This window comes from Apteryx rowi, unplaced genomic scaffold (assembly GCF_003343035.1).
Source record: "Apteryx rowi isolate R43461 unplaced genomic scaffold, aptRow1 scaffold_279, whole genome shotgun sequence".
Classification (NCBI taxonomy): Eukaryota; Metazoa; Chordata; class Aves; order Apterygiformes; family Apterygidae; genus Apteryx; species Apteryx rowi.
The window spans coordinates 704,861-721,610 of record NW_020449185.1 but is presented as its reverse complement, the minus strand read 5'-3'; the positions used below and the strand labels follow the sequence as shown (position 1 = coordinate 721,610).

Genomic DNA, 16,750 nt, shown 5'->3' with positions numbered 1-16,750 from the left:
CTCACAATTTTGTTTGCTTCTTTAAAACCCAATGTAAAAATAACATTAGATCTAAACTGACACATTCCCAGTACTCTTTTGAGTTTGGTCAAACATCATTTTCCATTATAAATTTTTCACTGATTCTGATAAAAGTAAGGTAACACCCACATAAATGGGATCACTCCCCAACAGACTCAAGTGAATACTGAAAYGGAGAACTCTACAGCATATAGAGATAATACACTCCTAATATACAAGGCTGCCAAGCCCCACATTTAAAAAATTCTGAGTGAATACTCTCCAAAAGTGAGAGACCAGCATAAAATTCACAAGACTGTAAATAAGAATGTATTTGGGTTTCTTTCTCTTTGCCTCTGGTTCTGGGCCTTTGGGAGACAGCCAGGGCCCACTTCCCACCTGTTCTTTGCAGTTGTGAGAGCCAGAAATACCTTGGTTTTAAATGAAAGCTGAGATTTGCACATAATTGCTTATCTTTAAGATCTGAGGTTTTACATAAAATACCAAGTATGAAGAGACTTGCAAGAGAGCTGAGAATATTAGCTGCATTTATCTGTTTCCTCCCAGTTCAAGACTCTTCCTAGTGCACACATGTCTTCTGTTAATCAAAATGAATGTCCACAAGGAATTCAGCACAGGCTCCTGAATTTTAATAACTGAAAACGGGCTCAAAGCAAAGCTTTCAATTAAAAGTTCCCATGCTCCAGATTAAGATATTTAACCTTGGCAAGCCCATGTGTTTCTGTAAGTCTTCTTAACTCACCTGCTGGCACAGGCCCTGTTCTGCCAGTCGCAGCCCAGGCTGCGCGGCGGTCACTGGCGTGCTGGCAGCTCATAGAGCTGTACCCAGCGCCAGCTCCATGCTGCCGCGGCAGCGCTGCTAACAGGACCCGAGCAGGCCAGTCTGGAGGTACAGAAGTTGTTGCTTTGAACTGCAGCGCTGAGCAGATGTACTCTCAGAAAATGATTAATTCCTAAGATCTCAAAGATATCTGAACGTTTTCATTGAACAAACCTCTTGCTAGTGAAAGGGATGTAGCCACTGGCAATGCCTTCACTCTCTCCTGCTCTCTTCCTGCGGCTTATTGTAGTTCTTTAAGCTTTTCGTCTTTTGTCATAGAGATCATGAGTTTGTTGAGGGGGACTGATAGGTCTGTAGCTGCTGGAATGGATATTCTCATGGGTGCTCCRAGTCGAATATCTGCTCCCCGGTTGCCTATGATACTAGAATTTATTTGGACACCATGACCCAGGTGGCTCCTCCGAGGCCCATGTTTCTAAGTAAGTCCAAGATCAGCAGAACCCATTTTGTTCTTGGAGCTTTCCTTAATTTTCCTTAAACCTGGGATGACAAGCATCTACACCTGGATCCAGTTTGCTTCCCATATTTTGTAAATTGCATGACATCTTCTAGATGTTTAGATTTTAATGAATTTCTGGCTTTCCTGACTGCAAAGAAAGCCCTCCAAATGTGAACTCAGCGTAATAAAAGTAGAAACACTCAGGACATTTCTACACTGCAGTCACTGCTTGACTGTAGCTCATGTAGACATACTCTAGCTGGCTTTAAGCTAGTCGGCCTGGGTCTCGATGGCTGTGTAGCCACAGCTTTGCAGAACACAGCAACTATCTAAGCATGCCTTCAGTTTCCCAGGAGGATTTTGTGCCCTTGTGCAAAGGGCTAACACAGATCCACTTGGATAAACGGGAGAATGTTTCTCAAAGCCTAATGCTGCAATTTATTCTGGGAGGTCAGACTAGGTAGCCTACACCCATAGGGCTGAACACCATCAGCGCCAGGAGCACCAGTGGCATGAAGCTGTGTGAGTTGCTGCTCACCAGGATGAGTTGGCAGGCCAATATCCCCCTGCCTGGCACAAACCTCCCCCCCAGGAAGGCAGGCAGCTTTCACCTTGCCCTGCTTTCCTTCCACCCCTCTTCCTTACTTCTGGACTTGTAGTGTGTAACACAGCAGAACTGGAATGGGCAGGGATCTGCTAGAAGCTGAACATTAATGCTCTGCTCAAATTAAATGAAATAAAACTGTATGGTGTCATCACGGGTCACTGATTTAAAACAACAAAAAAATCCTAGCTCCTCTCTAAGCCCTTCAGATAGTAAAACTGTTGCTGTGAATTCTACCTCTCCTCAAAGYGCAGCCAAGAAATGTTCTTTGCAGCAAGAGAAAAGGACAGGATTGGACTTTCTCTTGTGGTCTGATGAGAGCAGGCTAACCTGGAACGAAGTGGCCCTTTTTCCCCACCTTTTCAGGCATTATGTCAGTGTAGCACCAGTGAAGTCAATAGAGCTTCAAGGATTAACAATAGATGAGGAGCCAGACATCCTCAAGGAGGACAGCGATTGTGTTTTGAGATATGCAAGGCATCTCCATTTCCATCTCTCATCTATTTGGAAGCTTCAGAGAAATAGATAATACCTGTCCAGACACCTCTTAGGACCTTCTATTTATCTGTCTGTCTGTCTGTCTGTCTGCCTAATCAAGCTATCAAATCTGTGTTTACTAAGATAGTATACAATCACCCTTCTTCTCTCTCCTCTTCCAAAAGGTAGGGAGAAGGAAATACAATTTTCATGACAAGAGAGAGTCTGAATGTGTGAATATTGCTCGTGGCCCCTGAATGTGGCAAGCTTTGGAGGCATTCTGCTGTCTTGGCAGGGAGTGCCAGAGCCTCAGGCCAGCTAGCAAGAAGCTGAGTCGGCTGCTCCTGCCAATGTCAGCTGTTGTTCTGAGGGTTGCAAGTGTCGCAGTAGATTTTGAGAGCAGTAGGAGAAGCTACTATCCCCGGCACATCCTAATGGAAATTATGTTATGGCTTTTGGGGGGCAACTGCAGCTCTGATCCTTCCAACTACATCTGCTGATGCAAATTTAAATGTGCAGTTGACCACTGAAGTCAGTGTAGCTGAAATACAGCTCCTGTGCTCTCACCTACCTCCCTTCCTTTCACATACAGCCACTGTCAGCAGGGTACATGCCACTTCTGCTTCAAGCAGGGGAATGAAGCCAATACTGTGCTACAGTTCGCTGGAGCACTTACTTGGCCCCTGTTATTACGGAGTCTAAGCCCTTCACTCCTCCTTCCAGCTGTCCTCACTGTGCCCCAGGTGGCAAGGCAATGCTCCTATCTTCACTCTTCAGGCAGGAAACAGAGCACAGAGAGAAATACCAGTTTGTCCAAAAGTCTTGATGAGAGGTCCATGGCAGAGCAAGGAACCAAAGCTCTTTCCTTAAGTCAGATTAGGCTCTATCAGACTTTTATTTCCTTTCCTTCACCCCCCAAATCCCTTGGTCATGTTTCCTCACCATGCTATGAAGCTTGCTTTCTATTTTGAACTTTGTGCAAACAAGACTTTCTTCCCTTTCTTTTGCTCAGCTGTGACTTCAGCTGAGCCTAGACCCTTGTGCAGAAACAAAAGACTCTCTCCTATTTGAACCAAAGCCATGTTCAGAGCTCTTTATGCCTGCACAGCACCAACCTGCAGGTGCAATATTGTTGGCTCCATGGCAGCTGTCACCAAGGAGCCCAAAGCTGGCTCTTCCATGTTCTTCCATGTTCTCCCTCTTCCTCGGATGCACTTTGATGCCAGCAACACTGGGATGGTCACCGGCCTCTTTGTAGGAAGGGAACTGATGCAGAGAAGGAATTGCTGTGTCATTTAGCCCTGCATCAGGTCCTCTCCAGGATGGTTCTTGCTATACTCTGTGTGCACAGCCCATGGTTCAGTCATGTGCTAATTAAGCAGATAGGCACAGCAGGGTGTATGTTCCTTGGCCATCGCAGCCTCCCTTGGATGCACTGCAGAGAACGAGGCTGAAGCTTAGCAACGTTAGCTGTCCAAGAACTGTTTTAATTGCCCAGTAATGCACACCCCGGGGTCTTGTAATGCACTTCTAATATGGAGCATTTAAAATATGAATACTTCAAAAGAATTAAAAGGAGTTTGGTGCTCTGYGGACTGTATCCCTCCACTCTGAAAAATAATCCATTGCAAAAGTTTATGATCAAAGTGAGGATGCTGATGCTTTTTGAAGTCTGTCAAGGTGTTTTCTTGGGGCAGCAGGACATTCCTTTTCTTGGTGCAACTTCACTCAGTTCTTCCAGGATTAAAAGAATTGCTAAACTTGGAGCCCTAGATGGTTCAGACCTACCTCTTCTCCATCTCATCAGCCTCAGTAAAGAACTCTGTAGCGGTGAAGTAAAATTACCAAAGGAAAGCTTCCTCCGAATAGCTGTCATCTGACAGCTTCTTTCTACACAGCGAGAGGGTATCCATCTAGCTTTCTAAGATTTTTTTCTTTGAAATATTGTCTACAGATTCTTCCAGCAATAGTAGAAGAGGAGAAACCACAGAGTGCATCAGGCTAGAAGTGGGTCTAGATAGTAGTGTCACAGAAGCAGGGGGACATTTCTTACAGTCTGTCATTCTTTCAGCAAATAATTCCTGGGCAGATTTAGAAGTGATTTTTCACTTGCTTGTTTACAAACAAAGAAAGGCAAGTTCTGCTTCTCAGTAAGGACTATGTCTCAGCTAGTTTTATCTTTAAGATTTTTTTCTACATCCTTGATCAAATTTGATTAGAGCTGGTTACAATTGTCATATCAGGAGAGATGATTTTTATCTGTCCATCTGTATTCAGAATCAGCAAAAAGGAATTGCATTAAAACTTCCAAAATAACAAAACAGAAATCAATCACTGGAAATTCCTGACCTAATGCTGAATATTTAATAAAGTGAGAAGCATCTGAAACAGGCAGCTGGCTTCAGTTGAAGCTGTCTGAAGTATTAACWCTAGAAAGTGTTACTACAAGCCAACTGTGGTAACTCACGAATTCCAGGAGTGGATGTATAATTCAGGTGTGATGATATGTCCTGTAATGATATAATATGCCATTACTTAACATAATATTACATATTAAATTCAGATTTCAAAATGAAGTTCAGTTGCTTTACTACAGTCAAAGATCTCTAAATGTCCTGCTGCTGAAACTTCAGAAGGTTATGTATTAAATCTGTGTATATTCTTTGAACACAAAGTAGACAATTTTATACAAAAATCTCCCACTGGAAAATGAAAAATGGGAATTTACAGTAAGTATGAGTTTATGCCCCTAATTAAACACAAATGCTGTTATTGGAATCACTGACTGTGATGGAATTAGAGCAGGGATGACTTTAGTTCAAAGTGACAATTTCTTTTTGAGAAAAGAAAGATTTTTGAAAAATCTGCATTTACTTAAAGAAATCAGCACTGCTGACTGGCACGCCAGGATTTGTGCCCCCTCCTCTTTTGAGAAGGATTGAGGAAGTGTTCTGTAATAGGCATGTCTTTCTCCAGAGTCTAGAGGTAGGCACAAGCCATCGAGAGCAGCAAGAGGTGATCAAGGTTTTGCTCCCTCTTAGATAGCAGTAATCCAGAAATCCTAGGTTTGGGGCAGCAGAGCTGGCTGAGTGTGTTTTTAGGCCTCTGGTAAGGGTCAGAAGCTTTCAGCAATCCCGAAGTTTAAAGACTGCATTATTATGCTGCATGTGTTGCTACAGGATCAGGTCAGCTTTGTTCATCTTTCATCTGCCGTTTCATCAGGTGGTCCTGTGTACAGCAGGCTCCTTTGAAGCCTCTTAAAGTGCCAGCACCAATTCCTAGTGACACTGCCATTCATCACCATCCCTAGAGAAACTGACCCCAGGGCGGTGCACTGCCGTATGCTGTACTCCAGGTTAGCGTCCTGAGAACTCTCTTTCCTTGCGATACCAGAGTTCAGCCATGGCTGTAAGGCAAAGGAGCTCTGCTGGGGAAAGCCTCTTCATGATCTGCCTCTTCTTTCAACCATAGGAAATACCTTCAATGCTGAGACTTCATTAGATTCAGTCATTCAGTGCCAAGAACTATTTGATCCAAGTCATTAGTGGTCGCAGAAACAGAAATGCTCCCCTTTGCTCACTGTTTCCAGACACTTTCTCATGACACAAAACTAGTTTCATTCCTAAGAGGGAAATGTTTTTCAGCAGAGCCTTTCACCTCTGGGTCACTAGTTGAAATCTGGCCCTGGTTGGTGGTGACCGAAAATCATTACCAGCTGACGGCTACTTGGTGAAATGAGCTGGTGAGTCTCATTCCAGTTCCTAATGGACACATCTCAGTAAACACAGTCACAGCTGGCACTAACTGGCATTCTCAGCTGAGAGACCACAAACTCAAGGGGGAAGAAAACTGAACTTTCCTCTTCATCCCCTGCCTCAGTTTCTGAAGCATTATGGACAGGACTTTTACACCACCATTGTTCCACAGGCTGTTTCTATTCTAAATAGCTTTTCAAAACTTGGAAGTTTGCATGCAGCATGATTCAGCACAGTTTGATTGGCCATCTCCGTATAATTAGGCTCATCTTATGGATCCCCTCAGCAGAAGCTGAACTGTCTGATGTCACCTCTCAGTATGACTGGAACTGTCTGATGTCATCTCAGTGCTAATAGGACATTTTATAATATGTCATCTAAGGCTGCAGGGGAAATCTAACCCATTCACTATGCTACAGTACAATAGAACATAACACAGTAAAATGTGTATGTTAACTCAGACCCCCTCAGGCAGATTTTGGATGGATGGATGGATGGATGGATGGATAGATACATTTATACAAAGTATACATACATTATATCACTCTATTGATTTTTAAAAAGTTCCAGGTCTGCCTGGCTATAATGAGATTTTTGAACTTTGTGTTGCGATCAATGAGGGGAATATTATTGGCCTGGAGAATTGATATACCCGCTGTCTGTGGCTTGTTCTGCTCCTGGACTGCCCCTGCCCCCAAGGTGTACGATTCCATCAGACACTTAACCTCTTTTACAGTGTCATCAGGCTAAAAGGAATCTAATAGTGACACGGGACTTGTGCTCAGCACTCTGGCACTATTGCTTTCCTGTCACAAATAATTTATAGCTTTCTATTTCCATCCCTTTGCCTGCACCCCATCCCCTCTTTCTGTTTCTCTGGGCTGGGGGGAATCAATAAACTCACACAACCAGAGTGGCACTTCAGGGGGCTTTAGGGAGAATGTGAGAGAGAAAAAAAAAAGGAAGAAAAAAGTTGTATTATTTGCCCTGGCATAGACTTCTTAGATCAGCTCCTCGGCTAGTGAAAATCAGCATGGCTTCAGAATCCAGCCTCTTAGCCCCAGGGCCTCTGAGACCTTCTACCTAGGTCCTCAGCAGCTATAAATTAGGATTCCTGGTACCACTGAACTATGTGTAATGAGGATCTGAATCTCCATCCCAAGCTATGAACCTTGACATTACCTGTCTCCAGCTAAGTCCCAGGCATGTTCTCTGCCACTCCAATTACCGTCCAGGTTTCATCGTGTATATAACTGAATTTACTAACATGCTGAAGTGATAAGCTTTGAAATATGCTTCTCTTTCCTAAGAACCTCTCTCTCTCAGAAGTCATGCTTTTTCAAAAAAGTCCTCTCAAAGTCTCTGTCTATCTCTAATGCTGCTTTATCCATGACATATGGCCCACTAGACACACATCTGCTCTTTGAAGTTTTGCCAACTTATTCTTTAGAATGTGTTTTTCAGGGAGTACAGCCTTCTACAAGAAGCCCTTGGGTGGGCAGGGAGAATGCCAGAGTTATTTGCTTTCACTTTTTGGAGAGATATTTGGGGAGAGTTTAAAACTCTCATAATGCAGGGCTGACAATTCCAGAAACTGAGCGCAAAGAGCATACGCACCTTCACCCTAATTGGAGAGACTCGTTTTAATCTCAGAAGGGAATTTTGTCTCCATGGCCTCTGCACTTCATGGCTTATTTGTGAAGTTCCTTGGTGAAAGAGTAGTTCCTAAGCCACAAATACCCAGCATCTGCCAGTAGACAGCCCCCCCCCCCCAGTCAAGTATTAGGTGCTAGTGATTTTCTTTCATCATTGACCTCAGCTGGATTTGAACCAGTGACCTAGAGGTGAAAGATTTCATGTAACAAGAACTGGAGCACTGACAATTACAGCTCAGTTTATTTTCAATCTGAGCTGCATTATGAGCTCTGTGGCATTCACTGAGGCATCTTTTTTGGGTTCCCATGCTACATTCATTTACCACCTGATAAACACCAAAGGTATCTCTTCGCTGCAGCTTCTTTTTTCCTGGTGATCTATATCCCATCACCACTTCCCACTGATGCCTTCTGCTCCCAACTACTTGTTTAGGAAGGACAAGGGCTTTTGTAGAGCCTTCTGTAAGTTCAAATCATTCAGTTCAAAGCCAGAAAAGTATTTTCTAGGCACACAACACAATGAAATCTGCACTGTTTGCAAATCTAGCAGTGGCTCTACTAGCTGCAAAGACTGGCTGATGACCAAGCTGGAAGTGAGCATCCTGCAATCAGATCATAAATGATAATGTAGTTGCTAACACATAGGAGAGACTGGATCCCAGCTTGTTCATTGAGCGCCATAGCTATGTAGTGAATATCCAGGTTTGGGGAGGACAGAGCCAGCAAGGACAATCTTTCTGGAACTGACTCTAAAGTCCTATGACCATTAAAGCAGTAGAATCATGACCATAGGGAGTCAAAAGAAGTCACTCTACCCCACCAATTGCTGCACCCAAACATCAGCTCGGGCTTTCAGGTTCTGATAACTGGGATTGCTGGTATACAAAGGCACAGAGAAGTTGTATGAGGAGCTGAATTCTGAACACATTTTGCTCTTTTCCAGGATTATCAGAACCAAAGTTCAGCAACCCTTCCACCCAACACCAGACGGGAGCGGGACAGGTGTGACTGCACCAGGACATACTATCGGTAAGAAGGCTGGCATGACGGGTGACAGGACAAGTGGAAATTAGGATGAAGCTCAGCTGAGGGAACAAAATCTGACAAGCAGATGCTAGGGCAGAGCAAAAGGGAGAAGGGGGCGGGGGGAAAGAAAGCTCAACAGAAATCAAAGTTTCTGTTCTCCATTGCCTTAATCACATTGCAGAGAGGGGTATCATGGCAGAGAAACTGGCTCAAGGTAGGAGCTTGCCCAAAGTGATTCTGCCTCTACATCCATTTTACTTTCACTCCTTTTCCTCCCTAGAGAGAAGCATTTACCACTATCCTATCTAAGCTCTAGTCTTCACTTTTTGTCTCCTTCTTAGTCCAACTTGCCTTTCCCTTYTCTTTCCCTGTTTCTCTTCTTTTCCTTTGCTGGAACTGGTCCATTTCTTTAATACACAGATTAGAGTGAGATATTCCTGATACCTTGCAACTAAGTTCTTCATTGTTCTAGTCCTGCAGTCAGGTATCCCATAGGCGTTTTTCACTGAGAAAATGCATTTGCTGCTAGGGGAGATGGCTTTATTGAGGTGAGCAGAAGATGGAGACTGTAATAAAGCTTCCAAACATCTAAATGTCTACTAGTCTGTTGTGTTTAAAGGCACTGTGCTAGATGTGTGATATCTTTCACTGATGTCTCTGTGGTCTGTATGCTGTATATGCCTGCTGTTGTTAACATGCTCTTACCAGTAACAATTCAGAGCAGGAAGAAACATGTTGTATTCTGGGATACTGTGAAATACAGTGGCCAGCTGTGGCCTAAGACACTGTCTTAGATACTGTTGGTTACTGGCAATCAGCTGCAGTACAGAGATTTACTGGAAAGTGCTGGTTTATATGGACAGAGCTGCCAGATATAACCCTGTACGTGAACTGTGTTCAGGGACATAATGGAATTAATGGGCTGTTATGGAACAGCATTTCTGGATGCTCTTTTTAACTGGACTTGCTCACGGGACTGGGAAGCACTGACCACACCAGATGGAGTTGGCAGATATTATTCCTTCTTGGAGAAGCACTGCAGTGTCTAGGGAATGCACTGGCTGAGCTGAAATAGTGACTGTGAGTGCTGCTACTGGAGCTTCCCATTGCTCTGGGGTGTATCAGGAAGTGTGGGTCAACATTGGACAGTGTTGGCAGGTTCTGCTCCATCCTGGAAAGCTTGAATTGAAGGTATTAATTGCTTTAGTTCAATTTTTTATGGCTTGAATGATGGGTATGGATAAGCTATGAAAGAACTGGGGTATGCTCCTAATTACTGGGGCACACTGGGATATAATAGGCTTGCCTGCTGGATGCATAATTCCACTTGTTCTATACTCTAAAACCCTGGTTATCATGAAGTGATTATTTCTAATCTGGATGAACTGTCATTTCTGATACACTGGAACTCATGAGAAAACCTGGCCAGCCCTGAGTGGCAGGAGGAGTTTGCTTGTCTACACTGGTCAGTGCAAAAGGGAGACACTAGATTGTCATTAATCTGGGTTGGAGTACGTATCATTAACTCATGATTTGTTCTAATAGGGAACTGAATTTTTTGGCCTAAACACTGAAACGCTTCTAAACTATGCTAAGAGGAGGTGAATTTTCATTGAGTGTACTGGGTGGACATGTAAGAGGCTGGTCTGGCTAAGACAGAATATGTGCATTCCTGGTGGATAAATGCTGGGAGGAAATGATCTGTATTAAGCTCTTGTCAAAATATGGATAGATTAGAAAGTCACTAGAGAATGTGGCCTATGCAGACATTGCACTCAATTCTACTGGCATGCACTGGGAAGCCTGCTCTGAACTGGGACATAATGACAAGGTATAAGTTCTTGATGGAATACACTTGCTTATTGTTATTGGCCCTGAACTGGAAGGCTGTGGAGCAACAGTATAGGAACAGACTGGCAAAGCTGGAATTTAGTGGTACAGGAGTATTAGTATGAGTCCTTCACTGTGAGGGACTGGGATTCTGTTTAGCGCCCAGGCTTTCCTGTGAGACTGGTGGCATGTGTAGCTTTCAGCTGGGGGCTCCCTGAGTGCTGTGCTGCTCTCCTCATGGCCCTTTTTCCTTTTCGTTTTGTCCAGTGCCCAGCACAGCATCCCCTCCCGTCTCCAGTGCCTCCAATGATCCAGTGGGCTCTTACTCCATTAACGGGATCCTGGGGATTCCTCGGTCGAATGGCGAGAAGAGGAAACGTGATGAAGGTAGGGGGAGGGGAGAAGTTCATCCTCCCTTTTATATTCTTTGTCCCCATGTACAGGCTCCAATTTCAGGCCAAGGTTTGCAGCTGCTCCAGGGGCTAGATCAGTTTTAGCAACAGAGACCAGTTCCCCGCCACTGMCCTGCTGGCTTGGAACGTTCTTCTTCCGAGGCCTTTGCGTGACAGGCTGCGCTCTCCAGACATCTGCTCAGCAGGCAGAGAGCCGTCTCCATTGCTGGAGCCGATCCCAAGTTCATTCACTGCTGGAAACGGCTGGAGCTGAACTCCCCAGGTGCCAGCAGGTGCCTGGACTTTGAACCGCAGGCAAACAAGGTTTTCCTGATTCACTCACTTTCTAACAAAATGCCATCTCGGAGAAGCACCAGCAATGTGGGAGGATTCTTCACTCCCCTTGCAAACAAGTTTCTCCCCTATGATATGCCATGAGCTACATTAGTTGATGTGATCAGAAGGGCCCAGTTTTCAGTGGGTAGCGTCTACCACAGCAGAACTGCCATGCTTGTAACAATCTGAAAGCAGAACAGGAGGTCTTTGAGCTCTGTGGCCCTAAGGTGTTATCTAGGCCTTCCCTAGTGCCCTGAGAAATTAGGATTAAGGTATCTCCTTCTCTTTCCTACCTGCTGGGCAGGACTCAGGGCACAGTGAATCTTGAAATGAGCCAAAAGCTGGAGCCCCAGGTCCAGATGGACAAGGTCAGGAGAGGTGGGTAAGGTCTTGGTGCTGTTATGGTGGCTTTGTAAATCTTTTTTGATTTAAATCTTGCTCTTTTATTTGGATACATTAAAAAATTGAGGACCAGGAGGTGAACTTTCCTAAGAGTAGTACCTGATCAGTTTGTTCGGTTCTGCCTTGCCTTTATTATGTTGCTTTCCACTGTTGCCTGTTGCATGGGGGGCCTACTAGCAGTAAAGGTGACTCACTGTGCTGTGTGCTGTAAGCTTGAGGCTGTGGCATAACGCCAGGGTTCTCCATGATACATGGTGAGGAAAAAAAGCCCCCCCAGTAGAGATGCTGCACTTTGGGGTTATGCCAGTCATTTTCTCCATGTTTTTTCTTGTGAGGGTCACATCTGTAAGTTTTGGATCCAAATAAACTCAGTAATCTCAAGAAAAAGGCAATTGTTGTGGCCCCTTTCTTCCTAATACAAAGTAAAACCAGAGGCTGTAAGCAAGGATCCAATTCAGCTCCCATTAAAGCAAATGGGAAGATTTTTGCTGAAGTCTTTGGAAATTGGATCAGGCCCCAGAGGAAGATCCATTTCCCAGCTAGATGGCAGTAGGGCCCAAGTAAGAGAAAAGTATAGCAATGGAAGGGCTGAACAAATGCCTCAAAGTCAGAGAATGTCATGAATAGGAGTCGGCAAACATTACAGACCCCTCCAGTACCTCTCATCATTATATATACAGGAAACAGTGACATTTCAATCAGAATGACAAGTTTCTCTAATAGTTGTGCAAACCTCTTGGCAGTATTTGGGGTTTTTGTGAACAAGTTTGCACGCATTCCAGCTTTGTGATCACCAGCTCTCAACATGGTGCCTTGGTATCTCATTTGAAAATGAAGTAGCTCAATCTGGCTTTAGTGGCTATTCTTTCCAAATATTGGGAAAGATCAGCCCAGTTTAGATGCAGCCACTCAATCATTTCTAGTCCCAGAATCTGAGCTGTTTGGAGCAATACAATTAAACAGAGAAACAATCAAACAGACATCTAAGACTGTGACACTTCACAATGACATACTGACATTAAGAACAACTCCTGTTGTCTGTCCTGATTCATCCCAGCTTTGATTTATGAAGGAAAAGAAATTCTCTGCAAATCCCTGCTGTTGGCCAAGAGCCCACATACCCCACTAGAAATCAAAGAGATACCAGACAGTTCTGAAGGTGTTGCTTGCCTTTGGCTCTCAGACTTTCAGGTGGCAGTTGTATGCTGCAGCTGCAAGGGCTTTTGATTGCCTTAGAGAACAGCCTTCATCCTGTCATCCCAGATATCTGCCCCAAGGGGATGTCCCATTCCTGTCCCAGAGATAGCTCGCAAGGGACCTCCTGCCAGCTGCTGAAACTCCCCTTCCAAGAGCTGAGTTATCTATACCTCTGCTTACTTTAAGAAATGTTGAAAGACATCATCACTTTGCAGCGTTTGGTCCCAAGGCCAAACGGGTCCAAGGGGAGGATTTGCACAGCCCATGACCTGCACTTTTTGCTGGGCAATCTCCCTGTAGCCCTGAGGGCTCTGATTACTCCTAGGTGAGGTGGGGGAATAAGCAGGTAAGGCAAGAAACCCAGTGCAGGTAATTCTTTCATACTCACACTGGATGTAAACAACTTCTCAGTACTTCCCAGAGCTGCTGAGCACTGTTTTGCTGCAGTTATGTAACTGCAGGGCTTATTCTTGCATTGGAAAGCTCTCCTTTATGGGCTCCCAAAAGAAATCTGCTTTCCCAGCGTTTTGGGGGCGGCTCTCCCTTCACCAGAGGAGAGGAAGGAGCACTGCTCTCTCCTTCTTTCTGCTCCATTGGACCAGCCCTGCTGCAAGGATGATGCTGTGAGGAATGCTGTTCAGCAGAGAGGGAGGAAGTAGCAAGCTGCTCCTGAACCCCTGATTACGAAAATCTTTTTAGCACCCTCTGTGATGGGGGAACAGGGTGGGAGAAAGACAGAGGAGCCTCTGTCTGAGCACGCCCCCTCCCCCAGGTCCTCCCTGCTGCAGCTGGTGCCTACATTAGACAGTAGCACAGATGATTAAGAAGAAGGGAGATAATTATGTGTCAAGATGATGTAGCAGAACTCCCGAGTTGGACAGAAGGAGCCAGACGGATGCATGAGGTGGGCTCAGCGACGGACGCTGACAGCCAGGTGTGTCCCTCACAGGGAGCTAGAGAGGAGAAGGGGAATCCTGACCTACTGAATGTGTTGCTTGCAACTGAAAGGGTGGCCTGGGAAGACTATGGTGTTGAGAGAGAGCAAGCAGGGAAGCAGGTCTGAGTGCCTGCTAGACAAAATAAGGAACAGTCAGATCACAGAGGTTTTCCTCCAGTTACATACGTCTTTCTCAGGTGGGTCCCTAGGAAGGATGGTCCAGGTTTGCCTTGTTAAGGACATATATTTCTTTTGTTTCAGTTTTTGCCCAGTGGTTGCAAACCTCTGACTTCAGTGCCAGATTAGACATAGCAGAGAGCTGGGCTCCCATAATTTTTTGAATAATTTGGCTTAAAAAGTTCACCACTGCTTGTCTAGCTCTGTGTACCATTCCTTGCAATCTGTGGGCATAGCCAGTGTTGCTGCAATCTCCCTCTGACCTTACCCACCACTTACACACTCCCTCCCCATCTTCCAGGGGTAGAAGAGGCACTGCAGGGAGTAATGATTTTCCTAAGGCCACTGAGGGCATCTGTATCAAGCTGCAGTTGGGAACAGGAATCCTGGCTCTCAGCAACCGTAATRTTGTACTATCCTGTGATGGCAGGTCAAGCTGAGTAAGGTAGTTCTCAGACTGTGGAGCACCAATGAGAAGTCCAGAAGGATGAGGGGGAAAATAACAGGCAAAGATGCCTGTTGTTCCATGACCCCCTCTTTGATAGCTAAAAGCAGGAGAATGGGGTGACCCAGAGGCACTAACATAAAATGAGTAGCACTCAGATACTGTGGTCTTGGCACTGTATAGCAGGAAAAAGATGAGTGAGGGAAGGATGAATGGATGGATGGATGAACAGATTAACAGATAGATAAATATGTAAGATAAATGTTTCAAACTGTTTCCTACATACCATGGCATCTCCAGCTGGGTGAAACCTTTGCGATCTTTACAAAACCACCCTTATTAAAGATAACTTTTTCTCTCAATAGCAGGCCACAAACAGACTTCCTTTATAGACCCAAATTTTCATTTGGGATTCTTGTTCCAGTGAGACTAGTGCTGTAACAATCTCAGCATTATTAATCTTGGTTCCTGACAATATCTATAGCATTTGACAGCATTACTGGCAATAATATCTGCAGTGCTGACAATGGCAGAGATAATATCCCCTAGTATTATCGGCATTAGCAGGGATCATATCTGCAGCCTGTTATTGGTGGGAGCAGACGTAATGTGTCCAGTATTATTAGTATCAGTAGTAATAAAACCCACAGGCTTGTTAGTATGATCAGTGCTAATATCGGCAGTAGGTTTGTGGGAGAGGAGGGGACGGAGTGATTGTTACTGTAAGTGGCAATAATACCCAGGCTGTTTGCAGTAAAGGAATCCACGGTGGAGATGGGGGAGCAACCTGAGAAAGCAGAAGTTCCTCCTTTTCTTTCTTCACCTGTCATTTTGATGATTAGGGTGATTTACATTGGAGTGATGCAGGGCTGTGTCAGTGCAAGGGGACAATAAGGGGTCACCACCATTTCTGCGGGCCTGATGGTGTTTTCCAAAGTGTGTTAGCTGTATTGATGCAGGTGATTCACTGCTCTGCTCAGAATGGGGGCTGCACAGCTGCAGTCCATGGCACTGAGCTGTTCTGAACAGGGCACAGCGTACTAGCAGTTGGAGCATTTGCCCAGTTGCACGGCTGCAGGATGGGCAGTGTCATTGTAGGTGTGTGTGTGTGGGGGGGGGGTGTTGGTGCTGCAATCATCGTTTTCTGACTCTCACCACAACAGCATCCTGTACTGAGAAGCATAACTTCTGTTACTGGTGGTTTGTTCTTTCCTCACTCCAAACAGGAAGACTGTGACTGCAAGGCAGGGTCTTGACAGAGTTCAGTTTGTGTACTCACTACCTGGCCACGATCTCTGTTTTCCTATTGGGAAGGTAGAAATGCCTCCTTCGGTGGAGTGTGAGGTAGGGAGATCTGCAATAGTCCTAGTCCTGGAAAGTTGGTCTTTTAGATATTGCCCCAGGATACACAGTGTCTTGAAGAAAAGGCCCACAATTTTGAACTCAGTCATTTCAGTGGAAATTAGTGCAGGGAGGAAAGAGGTCTAATGTTCTAATGTGTTCATGGAGGCTTGAGTTGTTGAGCAGATATACAGCAGTTGAGTGTGCCACTGCAAGTCTCACGCCATTTGTGTTGTTCAAAATGGCAATGATTATATCATTTGGGAGATGCAGTTGTGACATTTCAGGTGATTTTTGTCATTGTCAGTGGTGTCAATATGCCTTTGCGGCAGCATGACTTTGGTTTTCATGTTGCTCTAACTGTATCGCTATGGGTTATGGGTCTGTGACACTAATGATGGGATTAACTGTATCACTGCTTGCTCTGTTGCCCCGTTACACTCAATGCCACTGCACTCTTCAAAGCGGTAGCTGTGCATTGTTTCTGATGGTATGACTGCGTTAAGGTTGTTTCAATGTGGGAATTGTTGGTAYCCCATTGCAGGCTGTACTGTGCTGTCACTGCAGTTCATACAGTTGTTACTGCAGTTGATGTAATTTGTTTACTGACAACAGATTGTCATCTGGTTGTGATAGTGAAGGCAATAAGCCTATGTTACTGCAGTGCTGTGTTGAGCGATGTGTGTTTTCAGGAAGTGTGATTAGATTGTTCCTCCACATACTGGGGTCATTTCAGGAGAGAAAACGTGCTTATATTGTCACCTGCAGTATGATTATGCTTTACCAGTGGTGTCGTTGTACTAGTGCAGARAGGTCTAGCTCTTAACTACACGGTAGGGAAATACATTTGTTTTCTTGTGCTGTCTGTATACAGT

At 44.8% G+C, this 16,750-nt stretch overlaps 1 protein-coding gene across 1 annotated transcript in view; it reads left to right on the top strand.

The window, feature by feature from the left end:
• The window catches only part of PAX2 (paired box 2), a 165,900-nt gene that overhangs the window by 106,680 nt on the left and 42,470 nt on the right, over positions 1-16,750 (top strand). Inside the window, exons 4-5 of the mRNA XM_026068700.1 lie at positions 8,736-8,794; positions 10,916-11,035. Of these exons, the coding sequence (XP_025924485.1) occupies positions 8,736-8,794; positions 10,916-11,035 (179 nt within the window). The remainder of the gene's footprint in view (positions 1-8,735; positions 8,795-10,915; positions 11,036-16,750) is intronic.